The sequence below is a fragment of the Hydra vulgaris genome, chromosome 14 (genome assembly GCF_038396675.1).
Source record: "Hydra vulgaris chromosome 14, alternate assembly HydraT2T_AEP".
Classification (NCBI taxonomy): domain Eukaryota; kingdom Metazoa; phylum Cnidaria; class Hydrozoa; order Anthoathecata; family Hydridae; genus Hydra; species Hydra vulgaris.
The window spans coordinates 18,187,501-18,206,946 of record NC_088933.1 but is presented as its reverse complement, the minus strand read 5'-3'; the positions used below and the strand labels follow the sequence as shown (position 1 = coordinate 18,206,946).

The window sequence follows — 19,446 nt, the reverse complement described above, 5'->3', positions numbered from 1 at the left end:
TTAATAGAGCATAAAGATAAATAGTAATAGCTTTCAAACTGTAAATAAGAATATTTAAGTATATTACATTAACTAACCCTGCTATGCAATTACAGTGGCTAGAAACTACTGATCCATTTTTTGTAAGAGCAACCCATTCAGTATATGGAGAGTTTTGTAGGAGGGATTTACTTCGCCTATCAAAAGAACATGACCAAAATTTAAAACAATATGATATAAAGGCTGTACCCAACCAGAAACAAAGTACTTATATGCTTCCAACGCCTTATAGTTTTCCATTGCTCCCGGATAAAAAACTTTCGGACTTTTATTTAAATAATTATACAGATCATGGTACTGTATTGGAGGCCACTCTGTTGGGTCATCTTTCCATTTGTCAGCAGCAAACTTGTATGGGCACTGCTTTATACCAAGTACTTCCAACTTTTTAATATATCTTTCTAACGCCTCAAAATCTAGTTTATCGCAGTATTCATATAACGACATGCTATCGATCGTTTGTACAAAACTTTGTGATTTTCAAAAGTTTTCACTTATATCTTTTTTCAGTGTTAAAATAACACTGAAAAAAGATATAAGTGAAAACTTATATCTTTTTTCAGTGTTATTTAACTAATAACGCGTTTATATTAAATGTTTTCCCCCTACAAAGATGGTAACTCGTTTTGTGACGCGATCGCGACCCCAAGGATGGGAACGAGTACCGAAAACTAAATTCTGTTCATTGTCACATTTGAAATTTGCAACATATGATGCTATTGCAAACTTTAATATTGGAAGAAAAGCATCAGTGATGACTTATGAAAAACTCAATATGATTCCAGGAACATTTATGATAGATGGCTGCAATAGAGAAAATAAAATACGCTTGTATCAATCGTCATATAAAAATAAATCCAATCTTAAGTTGCGTAGAAAAACAATCAGGGGCAATAAAAAGAACAAAAAGGATAAGGAAAAGCAAAAACAAGGAACTCTTTATGCTGCTGGTAGCTTTTAAACATTTTGCTTTAAAATTTACAGACATTGTTTATTTTGAAAAATTTTTTTTGCATTTTTTTCTCTTTTTTAATTTTCAAAGTGTTTTTTTGCTAACTTCTATTTTTCAATCTCCCGTCACAATTATTTCATTTTCTAGTAATCAGTTTTTAATCAAATTTTCAGCAATGATGTGTTTTTATATGATATATGCAATCTGCCAAAAGTAAATTATAAAACATTTCAAAGTTTGAGATATTGCTGTTTCAGCACTAAAAATTGGCTTATTTAAAAATCTTCATAATCCGTGTAGTGCTACATGGATTGCATAGATCAAACTGTTTTTTATCATTGGGTCAAGTTGTACTTTGAATGCTCTATTAGAATCTGAGATATTTTTGACAGTGCGACGTGCATATTTTCCTATATCCGCCATTTTAGGTGATTGTCATGACAACATAACCATCTGTAATTTTATAAATCGATTTCGTTTAACAAGATCTTTCATAGGCTTAATTTTAATTTTGACTATAAGATTTCACTTCCAAGATAATTTTGAAGGGGGTATACCACGTTAAGGTTATGTTCTCGGCCCGCTCCAATTCATTCTCTACACAAGTGATCTCGAAAACCTTTTGAAATTTCTGAGATATTTGCCGATGATACTTAACTTTTTTCTAAAACCTTATTGCATATTAAACTTATTGATCTGCAGAATTGTCTACGCTTGGTATACGTGTGGTCAAACACTTAATTACTTAAGTTAAACATTTCGAAATGCTGTGTTATTCATTACGGTTAAACCAACCCTCATTACAATTACTTTCTGCAAAATAACCAAGGAATAAATCAATACCTCAGAAGCTCAACTAAAGACCGTGATTTGAGAGTCATTTTTACATCTAAAATCAAGTGGATTCGCATGTTTAATCAGTTGTCTCTAAATCCTTAAAAATTCTTGGTATGTTAAAAAAGACATTCTCTTTCATTCATGAAAATATGGCTCTCAAACTATATAAAGTGCTTACAAGATATCTTGAATATGAAGTATCTGGCTTCTTATTTAAAAACTGAGTTTTGGTCGAATCTGTTCAACGCAAAGCAACAAAATGGGCTTCCTGCTTGAGCTTCAATACTGCCAAAGGCTAAAAAGATTAAATCTTCCAAAATTTCGGTTAAATTGCATCGAATCAGTTGAGATTCGATGCAATTTAATCAAAAGCTTTATATTAATACATCGTTTTGTTAATATCATTGATATAATTAATAATATCTATCTACCAAAATTTATTAACTCCTTTTGGTCACGGTGACCACAAGGAGTTAATAAATTTTAGTAGATATATGTTATTAAATAAGGTCTAAAATAAGGTGTGAGTATGTTCCAAACTGTCTTTCAAAACACAATCATTTGTACTCACTTTTGTGAGCAAAAGTGAAGAAAGTGATAGCAAATTTATTAAGATTTGTTTTTTTTTTGGTTTGCTGTAATGAAAGCTACAAATTCTAAAATTTTTTAAACGAATGCAGATGAACGCAAAATTTTTCTACAAGTCTCTATGCAAGATTAAACTTTATTCATTTTAAATTTTAAATTACTTTAAATTTAATCTTTTTAAAATAATGAGTCTACATTTAACTTGGCAAATATCACTTCCGGATTAACTTGGCATTAATTTAACTTAAACTTCCGGATTAATCAGATGTGAGATAATATATAGCATGCTTTAACTCCTTCTTTTTGACGCATTGTTCCTAGAGCATACATTAATAGCTGAACGAAGAAACAGTAGTGCATTTCAAATACAAAAATAACTATTAACTATGCTTACTGATATTATTTTAATGAACTGGGTAAAATGAGCGATTTTTCAAATCTCTAAAAACCTTAAAAGGTTTTCATTATATGAGTATATAGAAAGGGTAAAACGACGAATCAGGGTGATTAAAATTTCTGCAGTACAATTACTTTATTTAAAAAACAAAACAAAGTAGTAAAACTGTAAATATACTGCACTCCTGTTTTATGAATTTCAGTTGGGTAGCCAATGCTACACTAAATATACGCAGCTGAATCGGTCAGCGTTTAGCGTCTGGAGCGATAGCAAAGCTTTGGCTTTGTATTTGTAACAGCGGCATAACGTTGCGAGCATTGTGCAATACAAGACTCAACAACAAGGAAGCACTTTAAAAGCACCTTTGATTAAAAGCTACAAAAGTTCTACGCCCACGTTCTATGCCACTAAAAAATTATACGCTACTTCTTTGAAAAAACCTCAAGAGTTCCACGCCAACGGCATTTAATGATGCATCATCATCATGCATTTAATGGCGTATTGTTGTTGAACATTAGCTAAGGAAATGAAAATAAGTATTAAATAATATTTTAGGAAAAACGGTCATTCTTAACCGTTGGCGTAATCTGAAAATCATTCCATTTATAATATGTCCATTCTTAGTGACTTAAATTCTTAGCTATACACATGGTCCGCATAATAAAAAACATTCGAAATACACTAAGTAAATAGTATATGTTTATGGCATGTCACTATACACAGTAATATGTGGAATATATCTAGTGTATAGATGTAATAAATTATAATTTTATGAACAATTTAAATATAAAAGAACACTTACTTGAATGGGATAGTTATCCTTTGAATTTTCATCATAACATGGTGTCAATAGCAGAAGCAGTATGCCCATCACCAGAACTCTACTTCAAATCAATATCAACGAAAAAAAGTTATCAAGAAACTACTATTGATGAGACAAAAATATTAACACAAAATCTTCAGGCCTCTAGACAGAAAATTAAAGACATATTTATATCTGAATGGTCAAAAAAAGATGAATACATTGTGAGTAAACTTTAAGCTCTTTTTGTAAAATCGAAAAAAAAAAGTTTTAATGATTTTAAAGAATATATTCTGTTTGTATAAAATCAATACAAAAGTTAAATTTTTGAGTGGAATTTTGTTTTCGGCTTCCCAATATATTTTTACTCTAAGTAAGCGATCTAAACATTGAAAGTATACTGTGGTATACTTAAAGATAAAAATTTAATTTTCAACATCAGGAAGTTTAATATGTATCTTTTTATAGCAAAAAGCTGTTTTGTTAAAAAAGAACAATTTTATTCCAAATAACAACATGGCAAGTCTACATCAAATCACCCAGTCCATTAAACCATATATCTTTTTTTTTTCATCTTTTGACATATGATACTTTTTATAAAAAAAAGTTGTATGCAAAATGGCAGCTTAAAATTTTGAGCAGTTGACCAGATATGGTATTTTTTAAAATTAATCTGGTTTCCTAAAACTACCCAGTTTTCATGACATTAAAAAAAGAAAAAACTTTTTTTAATAAAATAAGGAATAAAATTTTATAATGCTTTTTTGATGCAAAATTCAATAAATTTACTTAAAATACTGAAATATGAAGGAAACACGCTTTAAAATTAATAAAATAATATATTTATATGATTCAACTTTGGGCCCAATATATCAAAACAACCCCTGTTAAATTTTTTTTGCTTTAATATTTTTAACATTGGTTTTAAAATTTTGGTAATCGTCTTAGATGTTACCAAAAATCTACCTGAAAAACACCAGTAACGTATAGAACTATAATTTCAAAAACATTACTTTTTCAAGCTAAGAAATATTTGCAAATACAATAATAAACTACAATAAATAAACTAAAAATTATTTTCATTAAAGATAAATTATCTGTAATTTAAAAAGTTACTAAAAAAATATATTCAAGGTATTGAAAACATAAGTTAATTTGACTGTATTTGTATTTCATACAAAATGGAAAAAGTATTAAACACAATATTTTTCCCATTTTGTAATTTTTTTATTTCTACTTTTTTAAACATATATTTCTACTGGAACTAGAACAAGCTTATGGAACAGATAGTTTTTTCAATATCTTTAAATTGGGAGTAATACAGTAGAATTTGGTTTTGGGTTGGTCGTCTCAAACTTTCTTGTGCTATCAACCTTTTTACACTATTGCTGATCACATCTCATAATTACTTTCAGTTAGACATAAAAAAGGTCTCATTCAGCTTTAAGACTAATTGACTCCTGCTCTTAAGAAATATCTGGCTCCCAACTTCTGTCTCTGGCTTCCGGACCTTATGTATAAAAGTTGCTTATTTCTATTGAATAAAAAAAGAGTAATTCCATGTAAAAAAAACGAGTAATTCCATGTATGTGGGACAAATTATTGAAATTTTTCAGTAACCTTTTAAATTTTAACCAGTGGTACCTTTCAATGTAACATGAAAAAATGTAAAGATTAAGCTCCCAAATCCAAACACTTCAAATGTTATGACATTTTAAAATTCAGCCTAAAATATTTTGTTTTTTTCCACATCTGCCATTATGGACTTTGTAGTAGTATTTTTTAATGAATAATTTAAGATCTAGTGATAGAATGTGGCTAAAAATTGGTACCTGACCATTTTTAAGGGTGCTTAATTCAAAAATGTAGAGAAAATAATGAAATTATAATTTTTTTGATGGTTATTTTTTGAATTTAAAATGGTCAGTCAATTTTTTTGTTCTGTTACCATGGGTTGCGCTTTCATTAACTCCCAGAGTTGCCCAAGTCTCATGGATTCAATTTTTTTCCCATTGAAGTAGGTGATCCTAGGCTGTCTTTATAGAAAAGATGGTTTTGGTTTCTTGAAGAATAATTTAGAATAAATTATTGCTAAAAATGACATATATGTCATTTTTAAGCTTATACAAATAATTCTTTATTTGGACTCAAATTCTCTATCAAAGATTTTTTAGCAATAATTTATGCGTAAATTTAAGTTCTAGTGGAAGAAACTGACTGAAAAGCGGTACCTGACCATTTTTGAAGATGCTGAATCTAAAGTAGAAAAGAAAATAACCTAATTCAAAATGTTTGATAACTGTTTTTTATTTCAAAATTGTCAAAAATTACTTTACCATAAATCGGGTTAACGTTTTCTCTGATTCCTGGAGTTTCCTGACTCTTATGGATTCAGTTGTGATGTGTAAAAACAGTTTTTTGAGGTTGGTTTTAATGCATAAATAAAGTTTTGTGAAGTGGTATGTCATGTAAAAATATAGTTTTGTGACATCTGGTGTGATGTACAATTATAGTTTTGTAATGCCAGTTATGTTGTATAAATATAGTTTTGAAATACCAGTTGTATAAACATAAAAACTATTTTAATTTTAGATTAAATAGTTAATGAGTCTTATTTGCTAATTCAGTTTCTCAGTAATAGCAAACAGCCAAAAGTGCTCCATTTGAATCAAGCTAGAGAGGGAATGTGATCTTGCAACATATACATTGGTGCTTGTAATCGAATCTTTTGAAGATATTCTTGAATATAAAAAAAGTATATTAATGTGGAGGACTGGACTATCAATAATCAATGTCAAATCAACAACTTGTCTCCATCATAAACATGTTTATTTGAAGTGTTATGCAACTAATTTAACACAGTGCATCAATCCATTTAATACTCATAAGAAAGTTATAAAAGGTATTTATAGTAATCACTACTTTTAGTTTTGTGAAAGTGTTGTGAGATAATGAAATTCAGCCAAATTCTATTTCAGCTATATTTAACATTACTTTTAGCTGATTTCTGAGAGTTTTAAATGTCATAAAACTTTAAACTTTACATGGTTTTATTAACATTTTTATACATATTAAAAGAGTTCCTTTTTTTTAAGCAGTATATAGCATCAAGTGAAGATTCAGAAGAAAATGAGTTGGAGATAAAGTTACCTAAAGATAATATGGAAAAAGAATTTATAAGATCATTGCTCAACAGTACTTTATGTGAACTTGAAGTGTCTCCTCTAAAAGTTCATTTACCCAAAACATCTAACAAGCTTTCACTTGAAAAGAGAAAGATAAAGCAAGTTGAGGAAGCAGTTATTAAAAAAATTGCAACTGCTCTGGATTTCACTTAAGCTGATTTAGTTGCACCAAATAACAATGAAGTTTTAAAGGAAATTCAAACCAAAGCTGGTGATCTAGACTTCCTTCTTGAATGCATGAAAGAAAAACTTAAAGTTTCTAATAGAAGCCAGTACTTCGAATTTTGACATTGACCCTAAAATCTTGGTCTATACCTACTAATCCTATTTATTAAACTTTGTTATCAGTATTAATACTGTTTATTCAATTCAGGATATTGGAATTACCGTGTCCTTTGATACGAAGTTCTCTAATCACTGCTCTCGTATTTCAAGAATAGGGTACTCTTGCATTTACTTACTTTTAAAATCCTTCATCGCTAACAATTCTCAATGTTAAGGCTTACAAAGTTTATGGGTAGCCTGTATTAGAATCTTGCACCCTACCATTTAGGCTGAAGACTGCAAAGTTTAGAAAACCCAATTTTATGGTCTGGGTTTTCTAAACTTTTGCAGACAATTCTGGTAAAATATTTTCGAACTTTTTCTATGCAAACTATATCTTTTAAAAGATGAGGGTACCAGACTACCCTAGTCTGGTACCCTCATCTAGATTCTAATACAGGCTACACATAAACTTTGTAAGCCTTAACATTGAGAATTGTTAGCGATGAAGGATTTTAAAAGTAAGTAAATGCAAGAGTACGCTATTCTTAAAATATAAGAGCAGTGATTAGAGAACTTCGTATCAAAGGACATGGTAATTCCAATATCCTGAATTGAATAAACAGTTTTAATACTGATAACATAATTCCAATATCCTGAGTTGATAATTCCAATATCAATATTCCAATATCCAAATTCCTGAATTGATAATTCCAATATCCTGAATTGAATAAACAGTTTTAATACTGATAAGTAATTTTTGACAATTTTGAAATAAAAAACAGTTATCAAACATTTTGAATTAGGTTATTTTCTTTTCTACTTTAGATTCAGCATCTTCAAAAAAGTAGTTTTCCTGGCATACAAGCTGCCCAAAATTATTTCCAGCAGTATCTCATACAAAACAATGATCCAAAAGAGCAATATGGAAGTAATGAAAATGTCAATGGACAATGACAGATAGAACTGAACTATTAACAATAAGACTTCCATTATATGAATTAATAGAGCTCCTGTGTGAAAAACTTGATAAAATTACTTCTCATTCATTTATAGCAAAATCATAATCTAGCTATCTGAAGCATCTCACAGAAACAATTAGTATTGATGAGGCTATTGTACTGGCAGATTTTGCAGAGAATTACACTTTTGTAGTACAAGACGAAATACAGAGTTACTATTGGAGCAAGAGTCAATGTTCTCTTTTAGTGAAATTGGAAATATCTTCTTTTTGTGTAATTTCAGATGATTTGAATCATGATTTTGGATTTATCAATGAAGTTATTCATGAAACCATTAATCATATTAAAACTCATCTTTGTCCCACAATTACAAAAATTTATTATTTTTCAGATGGCTGTGCAGGGGCAGTATAAAAACTGCAAACATTTTTACAATTTATGTTACCATACTCAAGATTTTTCTGTTCGTTGCATTTAAATTTTTTTTTGCAACAAGCCATGGCAAATCTCCATGTGTTGGAATAGGTGGCACTGTTAAAAGACTTGTTACAACTGCTAGCTTGCAGAATCCAACCACAGGTCAAATACTGTCTTCTCAAGCAATGTTTTAATACTGTCAAAAGTCAATCAGTGGGATTATGTTTGTGTATGTCACTGCTGAAGAAATGGAGCTAGTAAGAAACAAACTTACTGATAGACTTTTAATAGCAACCACTATTCCTGGGACAAAAAGTTTCAATCAATTTATACCTTTGCCTCATTCAATTATAAAAATGAAAAGGGTATCAGATGATAATGATTTTGCTCTAACATTTAACTTCCTCAATAAACAAAAATATGAAACTATTAAAATTGACTATATTATGATGTCACAATACCTATTTCGCAAATACAACAAATTTTACTGGGTTGGCATGGTTGCTGAAGTTGATAAAGAGAATAATGATTTTATGGTAAAGTTTATTCATCCATATTATCCAAGTCGTTTGTACTACTGGCCAAAAGATAATCGCTGGGTGCCAAGAATGAATGTCATTTCTCTTGTTTAAACACCTTCAACATCTTCAGGGTGTCTATTTGAACTCTATTTGAACAGCTTTTATCTTGTCGGTGAAAGTTTATTAATATTTTACTTTCATTATTTAAATGATATCAACTTCAATTTTAGTAGTATTGGATTATTCCTTTTCATTTTTATTTTTGAGCTTTTTTAATAAAGCAGATTATTCACTATTTTTCAAAAAAATGTATGCAACCTAAAATTTGAGCATGCAACCAATATTTTGAAACAATTCTCAATTATTAGACATTAAGTAATAATGTTAAGTTAAATTATTATAATTATTAAATAGTGAAATTATATTTTCAATGTGATGTATTGCAAATTATATTTCCATGTATACTTTTGAAAATATTTATTATAAATATGCAAGTTATGCAAAGCAATATAATTTTTTTCTGTCTTTCAGAGACCTAAACTTTTCTAAGACCTCTTATTTCACATTTAGAGTAAGGTGACTCCAGAAATAAGTGAAATTTAAACCATGGTTACAAAACAAAAAATTTGGCTGTTGACATTAAAAAATTAAAAAAATAATCTCAAATATTAGGAATTGGGTTATTTTCTTTTTATCTTTTTTTATTCTTTCTTTATCTTTGTATTCAACAACTTTAAAAATGGTCAGGTACCAATTTTCAGTTACATTCTTCCTCTAGCACTTAAATTATTCACAAGAAAAGTATTGCTATAAATTCTATAATGGAGAATGTAGGCCAAAAAAAAGATTTTTTTGTCTAAATTTCAAAATGACATATCTTTATTATGCTTTAAGAAACCATTCTTTTTATAAAGATAGCCTAAGATCTAAAACTTCATTTAAAAAATAAATTGAATCCATAAGACTTATGAGGCAACTCCGGGAGTTAATGAAAGTGCAACCCATCGCAAAAGAACAAAAAATTTGACTGACCATTTTAAAATCAAAATATAAATATCAAGAAATTTTTATTTCATTATTTTCTCTACATTTTTGAATTCAACACCCTCAAAAATGGTCAGGTACCAATTTTTAGCCACATCATTCCACTAGATCTTAAATTATTTATGAAAAAGCATTACTACAAAATCCATAATGGGGGCTTTAGTAAAAAAAGGAACATTTTTGACTGAATTTCAAAAGCTCTAACTTTTGAACTGTTTGGATTTGGGAGCTTAAATTTGATATTTTTTCATGTTTTATTAATATGTACCACTGGTTAAAATTTAAAGAAAATCCAAGGGGTGACTAAAATGACTGTCCCACTTTTACATGGAATTACCCAAAAGTTTTGGGATTTTCTTTGATCACATTTGTCTACCTAAATCCAAACCAAATACAGCAATTAATTTTTAATGAACTTTCATGTTTACAAGATATTACTGTCATTACTTTACTACCGCATATTATATTTAAAAAGAAAAATGTTTTGGGTACATTTTTTATTAACATTATTTGGGTACATGTACATTTTTATTTCTATATATTATTAAATTTACAATTTTTAAATTCATAATTTTCAAATAAATTATTAAAAAAAACTTGCTATTAGCAGGTTTTTTTAAAATAGTTTATTGACATTAACAAAGTTGTAACCGAATTGTTTAAAATGGGTTCTGTCAACTTTTGTCAACTAGGAGCATTTTAAAAAACTTTAATAAGTTTATGAGATAAAACTTATATAAGGTTTATAGGGTATAGTCCACATATATAAAATCAAATGCTGACACAGTGGCTTGCAACTTTATAGTTGAATTTTTTAATAGAGCTAAAAAACTGTTCTTTAGGAAAACACCCAGATTTCCTGCTTTGTTTTCTCGACTCGCTTATTACATGCTTCCAACAACGCTTCATTGGACTGTAGATAGATACATCTAATGGTTGCATTAAATGTGTGGTGTTAGGTAGCAACATAAAGAAGTAAAAATTGTGCTCCTTAGCTAGTTTAATAACATTTGCATTAAAATGAGAGGCCAGGTTATCTCCTAAAAGGCGTTTGGGTCTATTCAAATGTTGAGCAAAAAGCATATTTTAAACCACTTTTCAAACATTTGTATATCAAACCAACCTGGTTTTGTATATCAAACCACCCTGGTTTTGTATATCAAACCAACCTGGTTTTGTGCAACTGTAGGCTGTTCTATTTGGCCCTCCTGTCATCCAATCTTTATAAACGTTCAATGTTCCATAAACCATAGGTGGTTGTATTACTCAGGAAGCAGAGCCACACCACATAATTAGTATTGAAGTCTTGCTATATTCTTGAACATTTTCTACACAAATGTTGTTTCCCCTTCAAACTAAAATAAACTTTTTTCCAGGATCATCTGAAAGATTTGTCTCATCAAAATTAAATCTTTGAAGATGGAATATTTCCAAGTGTTTCATTAGTTTTTTCAAACTCATCAAAAAAAATTATAATTTCAAATTTAATTTTAAATGTTTAATATTATTTCTGCTAGAAATATTGTTTCTCAATAATCATGTTAAATTCATGAAAGAATTTAAAATGATTATTGAGGAAATCAAAATGATTTTTAAGGAAATCAAAAGCATTCGTTTTAATTTTCAATCTGAATTATTGAAAATTAGAATAATAGCTTTAGATGGAAACTCCAATCAGCCACAACTTTTAGCATTTTATCAATGAATGCTTCATCTGGTTTGCTTATAATTGTTTGTCTTTCAACCTTTTTTAAAATGGGGTTTTTAATGTGGTCATGCAAAATTAATTTTTTAACTTGATAATTATCTGCAGGTTAACAATACTCATGCCTTTACTATGATCTTCTGTTTTTTTTTTAAAATCCTCTATAGAGCTTGTTCCACATAAAACATTTGAGTTTAATTTACATTTGTAGTTTCACTGCATTATTAAAAAAAATAGAAGAGGAAAAATGAGAAATGCTCTGTCCGGAGTTACACTGGTTTCCCCATTTGGTTGTACTTAGTAGTGATTTCTAAAAGATTTTTTTGTGATAGTGTATAGATAGTGTGGTGATGCAAAAGCATTCTTTAAACTGCCTCAATAACCAAAACCATAACTTTTCATACAATATATCCAGAAGGAAAGTTCAAAGTTATTGAATACCTTTTTTCCAATCACAACATAGTTTGAGTCTTGATGAGTAATACTCAATTTCAGTAATTATTATTGATGTACCTTAAGGTAATAACTATATCAATATTAATAGTTGTCATTAATGTGATTTCTGTTGATTTAAAAAAAACACAATACATGCTATGGCTTACATGAATTGACCCATATTACGATGTCATAATATTTTTGTTTCTTTTACTTAAAACCTGAATTGAAGGAGCATAGATAACATTTTTTTATAAATATTAGTTATTTTTCATTGAATGTTTGAATAATTTTGATTTTAGTGCTGATGAACACACATAAGTCTGATAGTTGCCTTTCACATAATTCCTTCATCGTTGTTATCGAGACATGTGGTATCTCTTCTTTGATTGATCATTGTCTTGTTTCTCAAAATTTCCAATGCTTTGTTAATAATTTCAGTATAATTCAGTCAACTAGTTTATCAGATCACACCTGCCTTTAGCTTTTGATATTTTATTTAAGATTGATTCATCCTCTTCTCCTGCTCATCCAACTTGTACAAGGTTAACCAAAATAAATTTAAATGACTTTAATTTGATTGTCAACCAGTGTGATAAAGTAGTACTTTCTACTATATTAAACAGTGTCTTTATTAAATGTGGATAAGTTCAGGGTAGTAAATTTTAAACATATTCATCGTAGTTCAAATGAGCACATTAGAGAGGCCATTAAAACAACTTTTTTAAAAAATGTGTGTTCTCACTCTCAAAATGTATTTTATATAATAAAAGTACTGGAATTAAATTTTTTTTGAAAATAGCTAGCTCAAGACCCTTAAACGTCATATGGCTTCCTAATAATATTATTAAACAAAAAAGTTCTTCAAAAGTATACCATGTTGGGTCTCCAAAGAAGCGAAATTTTATAGAAATTTTAAAAATAGTTATCATTTTACAAAGCTTGTGATGAAGAAAATCGTCAAGCGTGTTAAATCGCACTCGTAAAATAAGAATATGTTTTCATCGAGCGTGATAATGCGATTTTATTTTTAACTATTTATGTTATAAAAGAATAATATCAAACAAAAATGCAACTTCTTATTGATTTAGTATTAAAGTATAATTTAGTGACTTAGTTTTGCTTCGTTGTTTTGATATATGTATTTTAAAATGTTGCGCTGTAAACATAATTAACGGTTAATGGTTTGTATATTTCTTGATATTTTTTATTCAAATTAGTTATTTAATTTTTTTCTAAAATTTTTTTTTAAATTACTTTTTTTTATCTTAAAAAAATAACATTAGAATAATTTGAAATAATAATAAATAAGAATAGTAACTTTCCATTTAATAAATATTGACATCATTTCTTTGTTTCATTTTCGAATGTCTTTGATTGTGAACATTCTAAACAACAGAATCGTTTTAAATTTGAGTTAAAATAAATAATAGTTAATAAAAAACCTACACTATGAACAAAAACTAATTTTAAAAATTACTCTATTATTAATATTTATTTTTATTATAAACGATGTGTGGAATATTACAAACAATAAATCAAATAAATCTTACTTGATATTTTTACAAGATTATCAATTTTCTTACAATGGTTTTTTAATTTTCTATTCTTATTTCATTTGCGCATTTTTGTATTCACATTGTGTTTCCACGTGCACATTCCATTATTGAAATTAGTGACTATTAACGACTTCAAACTGCTCATTCATAGTGCAAAAGAGAGCGGCGTTGTGCTTTTTATATTTTATATCAGTGCTTTGATAACAGAATATCTTTAATAAAAAATCTTTTTTAAATATTTTATGAAAATAAAAAAATAATCCCAAACTATTGGACGAGCATTATTTTATATGCTCATTATAAGCTGAACGAGTGTTGTTTATCGCGCCTAGAACATTTGAAAATACCGTTTACGGCGCGTTTTATGAGCGTCGCGCTCGCTTCATCACAAGCCCTGATTTTATAAAAAAAAACATTAAGAAAAAAAATTAAAAATTATAAAAAAATGAAAATTTTTTTTTTGTAAAAATGCACACTTTTATTTTTAGTTAAAAATACAAATATATATTTAATAAATATTTAATATCTATCTTTTGTGTATTTATACAATTATATCAGTGAAATTTAAAATAAAATTTTAATATACATGATATGCTTTTGATGAACTTCTTATTGATAATCTTAGAGAACCGCCTAATGTCTTTTTTTTTAAATTAAGGGTCTTGAGCTACCCTTAAAAATATTTTATTTGAAAATTTTTTTAATACTATTTATAAAAAGTATTAAAAAATTTTCAATTTTCAAATATATAATATAAATATTACATATTTATCAAAGGTTTCAATTACTGTAATAGAAATCTTTTTTGAATAACGTTAGCTGTTAATACATTTTTTCTTAATAAATTTTTTATTATGGTAGTTTTTTAATTAAATAGAAACAAGGATACAATTTGTAAAAAAATGCTGCTATAAAAATCTTTTTTTTTACAAAAATGCTGAAATTTATATTAATGATTAACATAAAATTTGACAAAACAATTGTTAAACAAAAAGAAAAAAAAAAATAAAGAAAAAAAAAATTTTGTTTTAATAAAATTCTTCGACAAATTTTTTTTTCTAAATCTTTTAAAATCTTTTTAAAACATATTTTAGGTTTACAAAGTTGAAGTTCATATATCAGAGCTTAGTTGGTGTGTATTCAGAAGGTATAATGAATTTTCAAAGCTGCATGAAAAGGTAATTTAGGTTTGTTTGCAGAAAAGGTTATTTTACAGAAAAGATGGAAAGATTTTTTTTTATAGCAAAAATTAATTTAGAGCATTAAAATGACAAAATCAAATTTCAATTGATAGTTTGTGACGCCTTTGATTTTCCTGGTTTTACATATTGTTTATTATTATGTAAATATTTAACATTATGTAATTTAGTTAAATTTGCGATTTCAGACTTCCAAGTGTAAAATGTTCATGAGAATTCAAATATTATAGCCTCATAAACACTATACAATTGTCTCCTCAATTTTTGAATGGTTAAATTATGCATGTACTATATATATATTTAATATAAAGATTTTTTAAAGTTTTTACACTTTTTTAGGTCTATAAACTGATATTAAAAAAAAAACAAACATAAAGTGGACATTTTATGGCATGTTTATATATATATATATATATATATATATATATATATATATATATACATATACATATACATATACATATACATATACATATACATATACATATATATATATATATATATATATATATATATATATATATATACATATACATATACATATACATATACATATACATATACATATATATATATATATATATATATATATATATATATATATATATATATATATATATATATATATATATATATATATATATATATATATATATATACATACAGTGACATAGGAAGGTTTTTAAATATTTGAAATAACCAACTTTTAAACAAAAAGAATATTCCAAATTTTTTTATGTTCATATGAATGATAAAAAGATTCATCACAAAAAAATATTACTGTAATAGGAGAATCGGAACAAGAAACTCTAAAAAAAAAAATGTCAAGATTGAAAAATATCATCTTTTTCTTAAAGATATCATCTGAAAAAGATGATATTTTTCAATCTTGACATCTTTTGTAGTTAACATACTACATTTTCAAAAGATAAAATTACAATTTAAAACTCTGGAATATAAAATCAAAATTTGAAGACATTACAGAAAAATTTTAACAGACAAATAGAATTTTTACAAACCAATATAAATTATAAGACAAGTTATGATACCGTAAATAGCATAAAAATAATAAGTGAATAAAACAAACTAGATTGACGAGTTTATTTAAAGATGGGTTTTATCATTTAATATGGAGTGCTTCTTTAATTTTTAACATGTTTTTGTTAGAAGCAGTATCCATAATTTTAAAACAATTAACAGATAAAATTAAATGCTTGTAAACGTTAGATTGTTTGTCACTTTTAAGGTGCTTATGAATCCCTGTTGTTAAGTCTCTGGAGGTTTCTCCATTATTACTGGCATAACATCCAGCACAAGAAAACTTTTAAACAATATTGGATTTGAGCAGCTAAGGAAGTGGATCTTTTATACATAAACTTTTTGTAATATGTTGGTAGTGAAAATTAAATTAATTATGAAATCTTTACAATATTTTTTTATGAATTTATTAATTTTAGATTTGGTAAAATTTTGAGTAAAATCCTATAAATAGAAGTTTATAATATCTTATATTAGGATTATCAATACTATTTATAACAGATGGATTTAACTTTTTATCAAAAAATAATTTATTTTCAATGTCAATTATTTATGGTGGATATTGGTTATTTTTTAAAACAATAGATAGATTTTTTATCCAAATCCAAGCCATGTGTTGTTGATTTTATATGTTTTATCAATCAAACAACGTATAAGGCTAGTTTTATAACAATAGGAAACAAAAATGTTTGTAAAGGACCTGTATTTGTTTTTTGTGTAAACTGATGTGGAAAGCAAAACAGACTTATTGATAAGAACATCTAAAAATGCAATTTGATTATCTTGTTATTTTTCCATAGTAAATTTTAAGTTTTTATGTTGTTTATTAAGATGTTGAAAAAATTTCAGAGTCTAAAACTCTGAAATAAAAGTAGCAATAATATCATCCACATAGCGTTTACAAAAAATTGTCTGATTATAGAAAATAATGTTTATAGAAAATTGTCAGTTAATATTTCTCTGTAATGTCCTCAAATTTTGGTTTTATATTCCAGAGTTTTAAATTGTAATTTTATCTTTTGAAAATGTAGGATGTTAATTAGGAAACATTGATTGAAAAATATCGAATTTTTCTTAAAAAATATGTTCACATTTATTGCTATTACATTGCTCAAGAAATATATATACATATCAGGGGCTAATGCAGGATTTTTTGTGGGTGATGCCTATTTTTTAATGTAACCTTATCCAACCTGGGGGTGGGGAAGGGTGATGGGTAAATGGATAACCATAATTATGCTCAACCACAGGTCAAAAGTCTATCTATTTTTCACTCTCGCATGCTTAATACAAAAGAAGTGGGGGGAAGGGGGGGGAGGGGCAGTAAGGGGAATAAAAACAGTGAGGGTAGGTTCATCAGGAAGAATGTCTAAACATAAAAAAGTTTTCAAATTATAGAAAAATTATTTCACAGGAAGTTGGGAATTGTTATAATTAATTATGTAATAACTGTAGTATTTTGCAACCAGGAAGTTGCATCAACTACATTAGATAATTAAAAAATCATGAAAAGAATTAGGATAAATTTGGACTGGTCATTTGTTTTTATAATTTTTTAAAAGGAACTTATTTTTATGTCTGCATTTAGAAATTAATTCTGATTTTTTATTCAGTAAATGTTCTTGATCTAAATGAGTAATAATTTTTCTTGTAAACATAGTATACGTTTTTTGGAAATGTTATTATAGGCAGGCGCAGTTTTTAGGATAGACCAGTTTAATTTAAAATTAATATTTTTTTCTTTTAGTTGCCAAATATATTTAGGCGGCATAGTCTCTTTTGATTATTTTTTATTTTTAAAAGATTGTTTGTGATTGGCATAAAGTTTTTTCCATTTGCCCTCGGTTAAGCCAATATAATGTTTATCAGGTTTGTTTTGCGAGGAAACAATCAAGCTTATTTAAAAAAAAAAGAAAATTTAAAACTAGATCAACTTAGAACTCAAATAAGGGGAAATTTCATATAAATCCAAAAAAAAACAAAAAAAAAAAAACAGTAAAAAAAGATCTAAAACACCTTATAGAAATTCATGTTTTTTATTTTTGATATAAAAACTGTAATTTTTCTGCAATAGAATCTAAAAAAGGATTAACACAAAAGATAACCACACCACATTAAAAACACTGAGTTGTGATTTTCTATCTAAAAGAATACTAAGGCACCATAATATCTATATATACATACATATATATATATATATATATATATATATATATATATATATATATATATATATATATATATAGAGAGAGGGAGAGAGAGAGAGAGAGAGAGAGAGAGAGAGAGAGAGAGAGAGAGAGAGAGAGAGAGAGAGAGAGAGAGAGAGAGAGAGAGAGAGAGAGAGAGAGAGAGAGAGAGAGAGAGAGAGAAAGGATAAATTTAAATTATTGAGTGACTTCTTCTTGTTCTTCTTGTTGGGAATCAATTATGATTAAGCTCTCCATACAGGGGGCAGAAATAAAACCTTAATTATCCATTTACTTAAACCTCTGAACCAAATTAGCAAAACGAAAAAAGTTAAATGTTCCTTTTGATTATTTCTAATCATTGAACTAGAACAACAAAGTTAAAAAATTTTGCAAGTGATATATTACTATAAAAAAATGCAGATTGAAAAATAAATTTTTCTTCAAGTGTCCTGATATGAAAATGTCTATATAAATAAATCATATAATTAGAAAAAAAATGCAGATTGAAAAATAAATTATGAATAAATTACGATTTCATCAGATGAAGGTGGGAATTTCAGTAAATAATAAAAGCCCAAAATTTTTAAATTTTCCTTGAAATTAAGTTCAGTTTAGGACTTTTATTTATAAGGGCTTACTAGTGAAATATATTTAAAAAAAAAATATAACAAACAAAAAACATAAGATTAAATTACTACACAATATACATATGTTCAAAGAAATAAATAATCTCGTTAGATTATTTATTTCTTTGAGCATTTGAAGTCTGATATTAAATTGACATAGTATTATATACTAATATATTTGCATTATTAAAATTAAAATGGTAACTTTCTTATACGATAAGAAAAGTTTCTATATACAATGAGAGTATCATAGTTATTAGGAAGTAAAACATGACAAATAAACATTACCATACAGTATGCCCAGATATATAACTAACTTATAGCTAATTTAATTTTTTATTAGTTAAATAAGTGTTTATACATGTAAGTTAAATTGGTGTTTATACCTGTAATTGTGTTTTTAATGATCATATACTAAAAATATACTAGAATAAAGAAAAACTATTTCCATATTTATGCCAAAAAAACTAAAAAATTTCTTAAAAAAAGCAAAAAAACAAGAAAAAAACTAAAAAATAGGTTTATATATATCAATATATATCAATATATTATATATATATCAATATAATGATATATATATATATATATATATATATATATATATATATATATATATATATATATATATATATATATATATATATATATATATATATATATATATATATATATATATAAGGGTGATGA

At 26.8% G+C, this 19,446-nt stretch overlaps 1 protein-coding gene across 2 annotated transcripts in view; it reads left to right on the top strand.

Annotated features, from left to right (window-relative positions):
• Nucleotides 1–3,101: 3,101 nt before the first annotated feature.
• Nucleotides 3,102–19,446, top strand: part of LOC101235693 (nischarin) — a 193,340-nt gene continuing 176,995 nt past the window's right edge. Inside the window, exons 1-2 of one of the 2 annotated variants that reach the window (XM_065818391.1) lie at nucleotides 3,102–3,839; nucleotides 14,802–14,885. In XM_065818391.1, the coding sequence (XP_065674463.1) occupies nucleotides 3,585–3,839; nucleotides 14,802–14,885 (339 nt within the window). In that variant the 5' untranslated portion in view covers nucleotides 3,102–3,584. The remainder of the gene's footprint in view (nucleotides 3,840–14,801; nucleotides 14,886–19,446) is intronic. The other variant, XM_065818392.1, reaches the window with a different exon arrangement.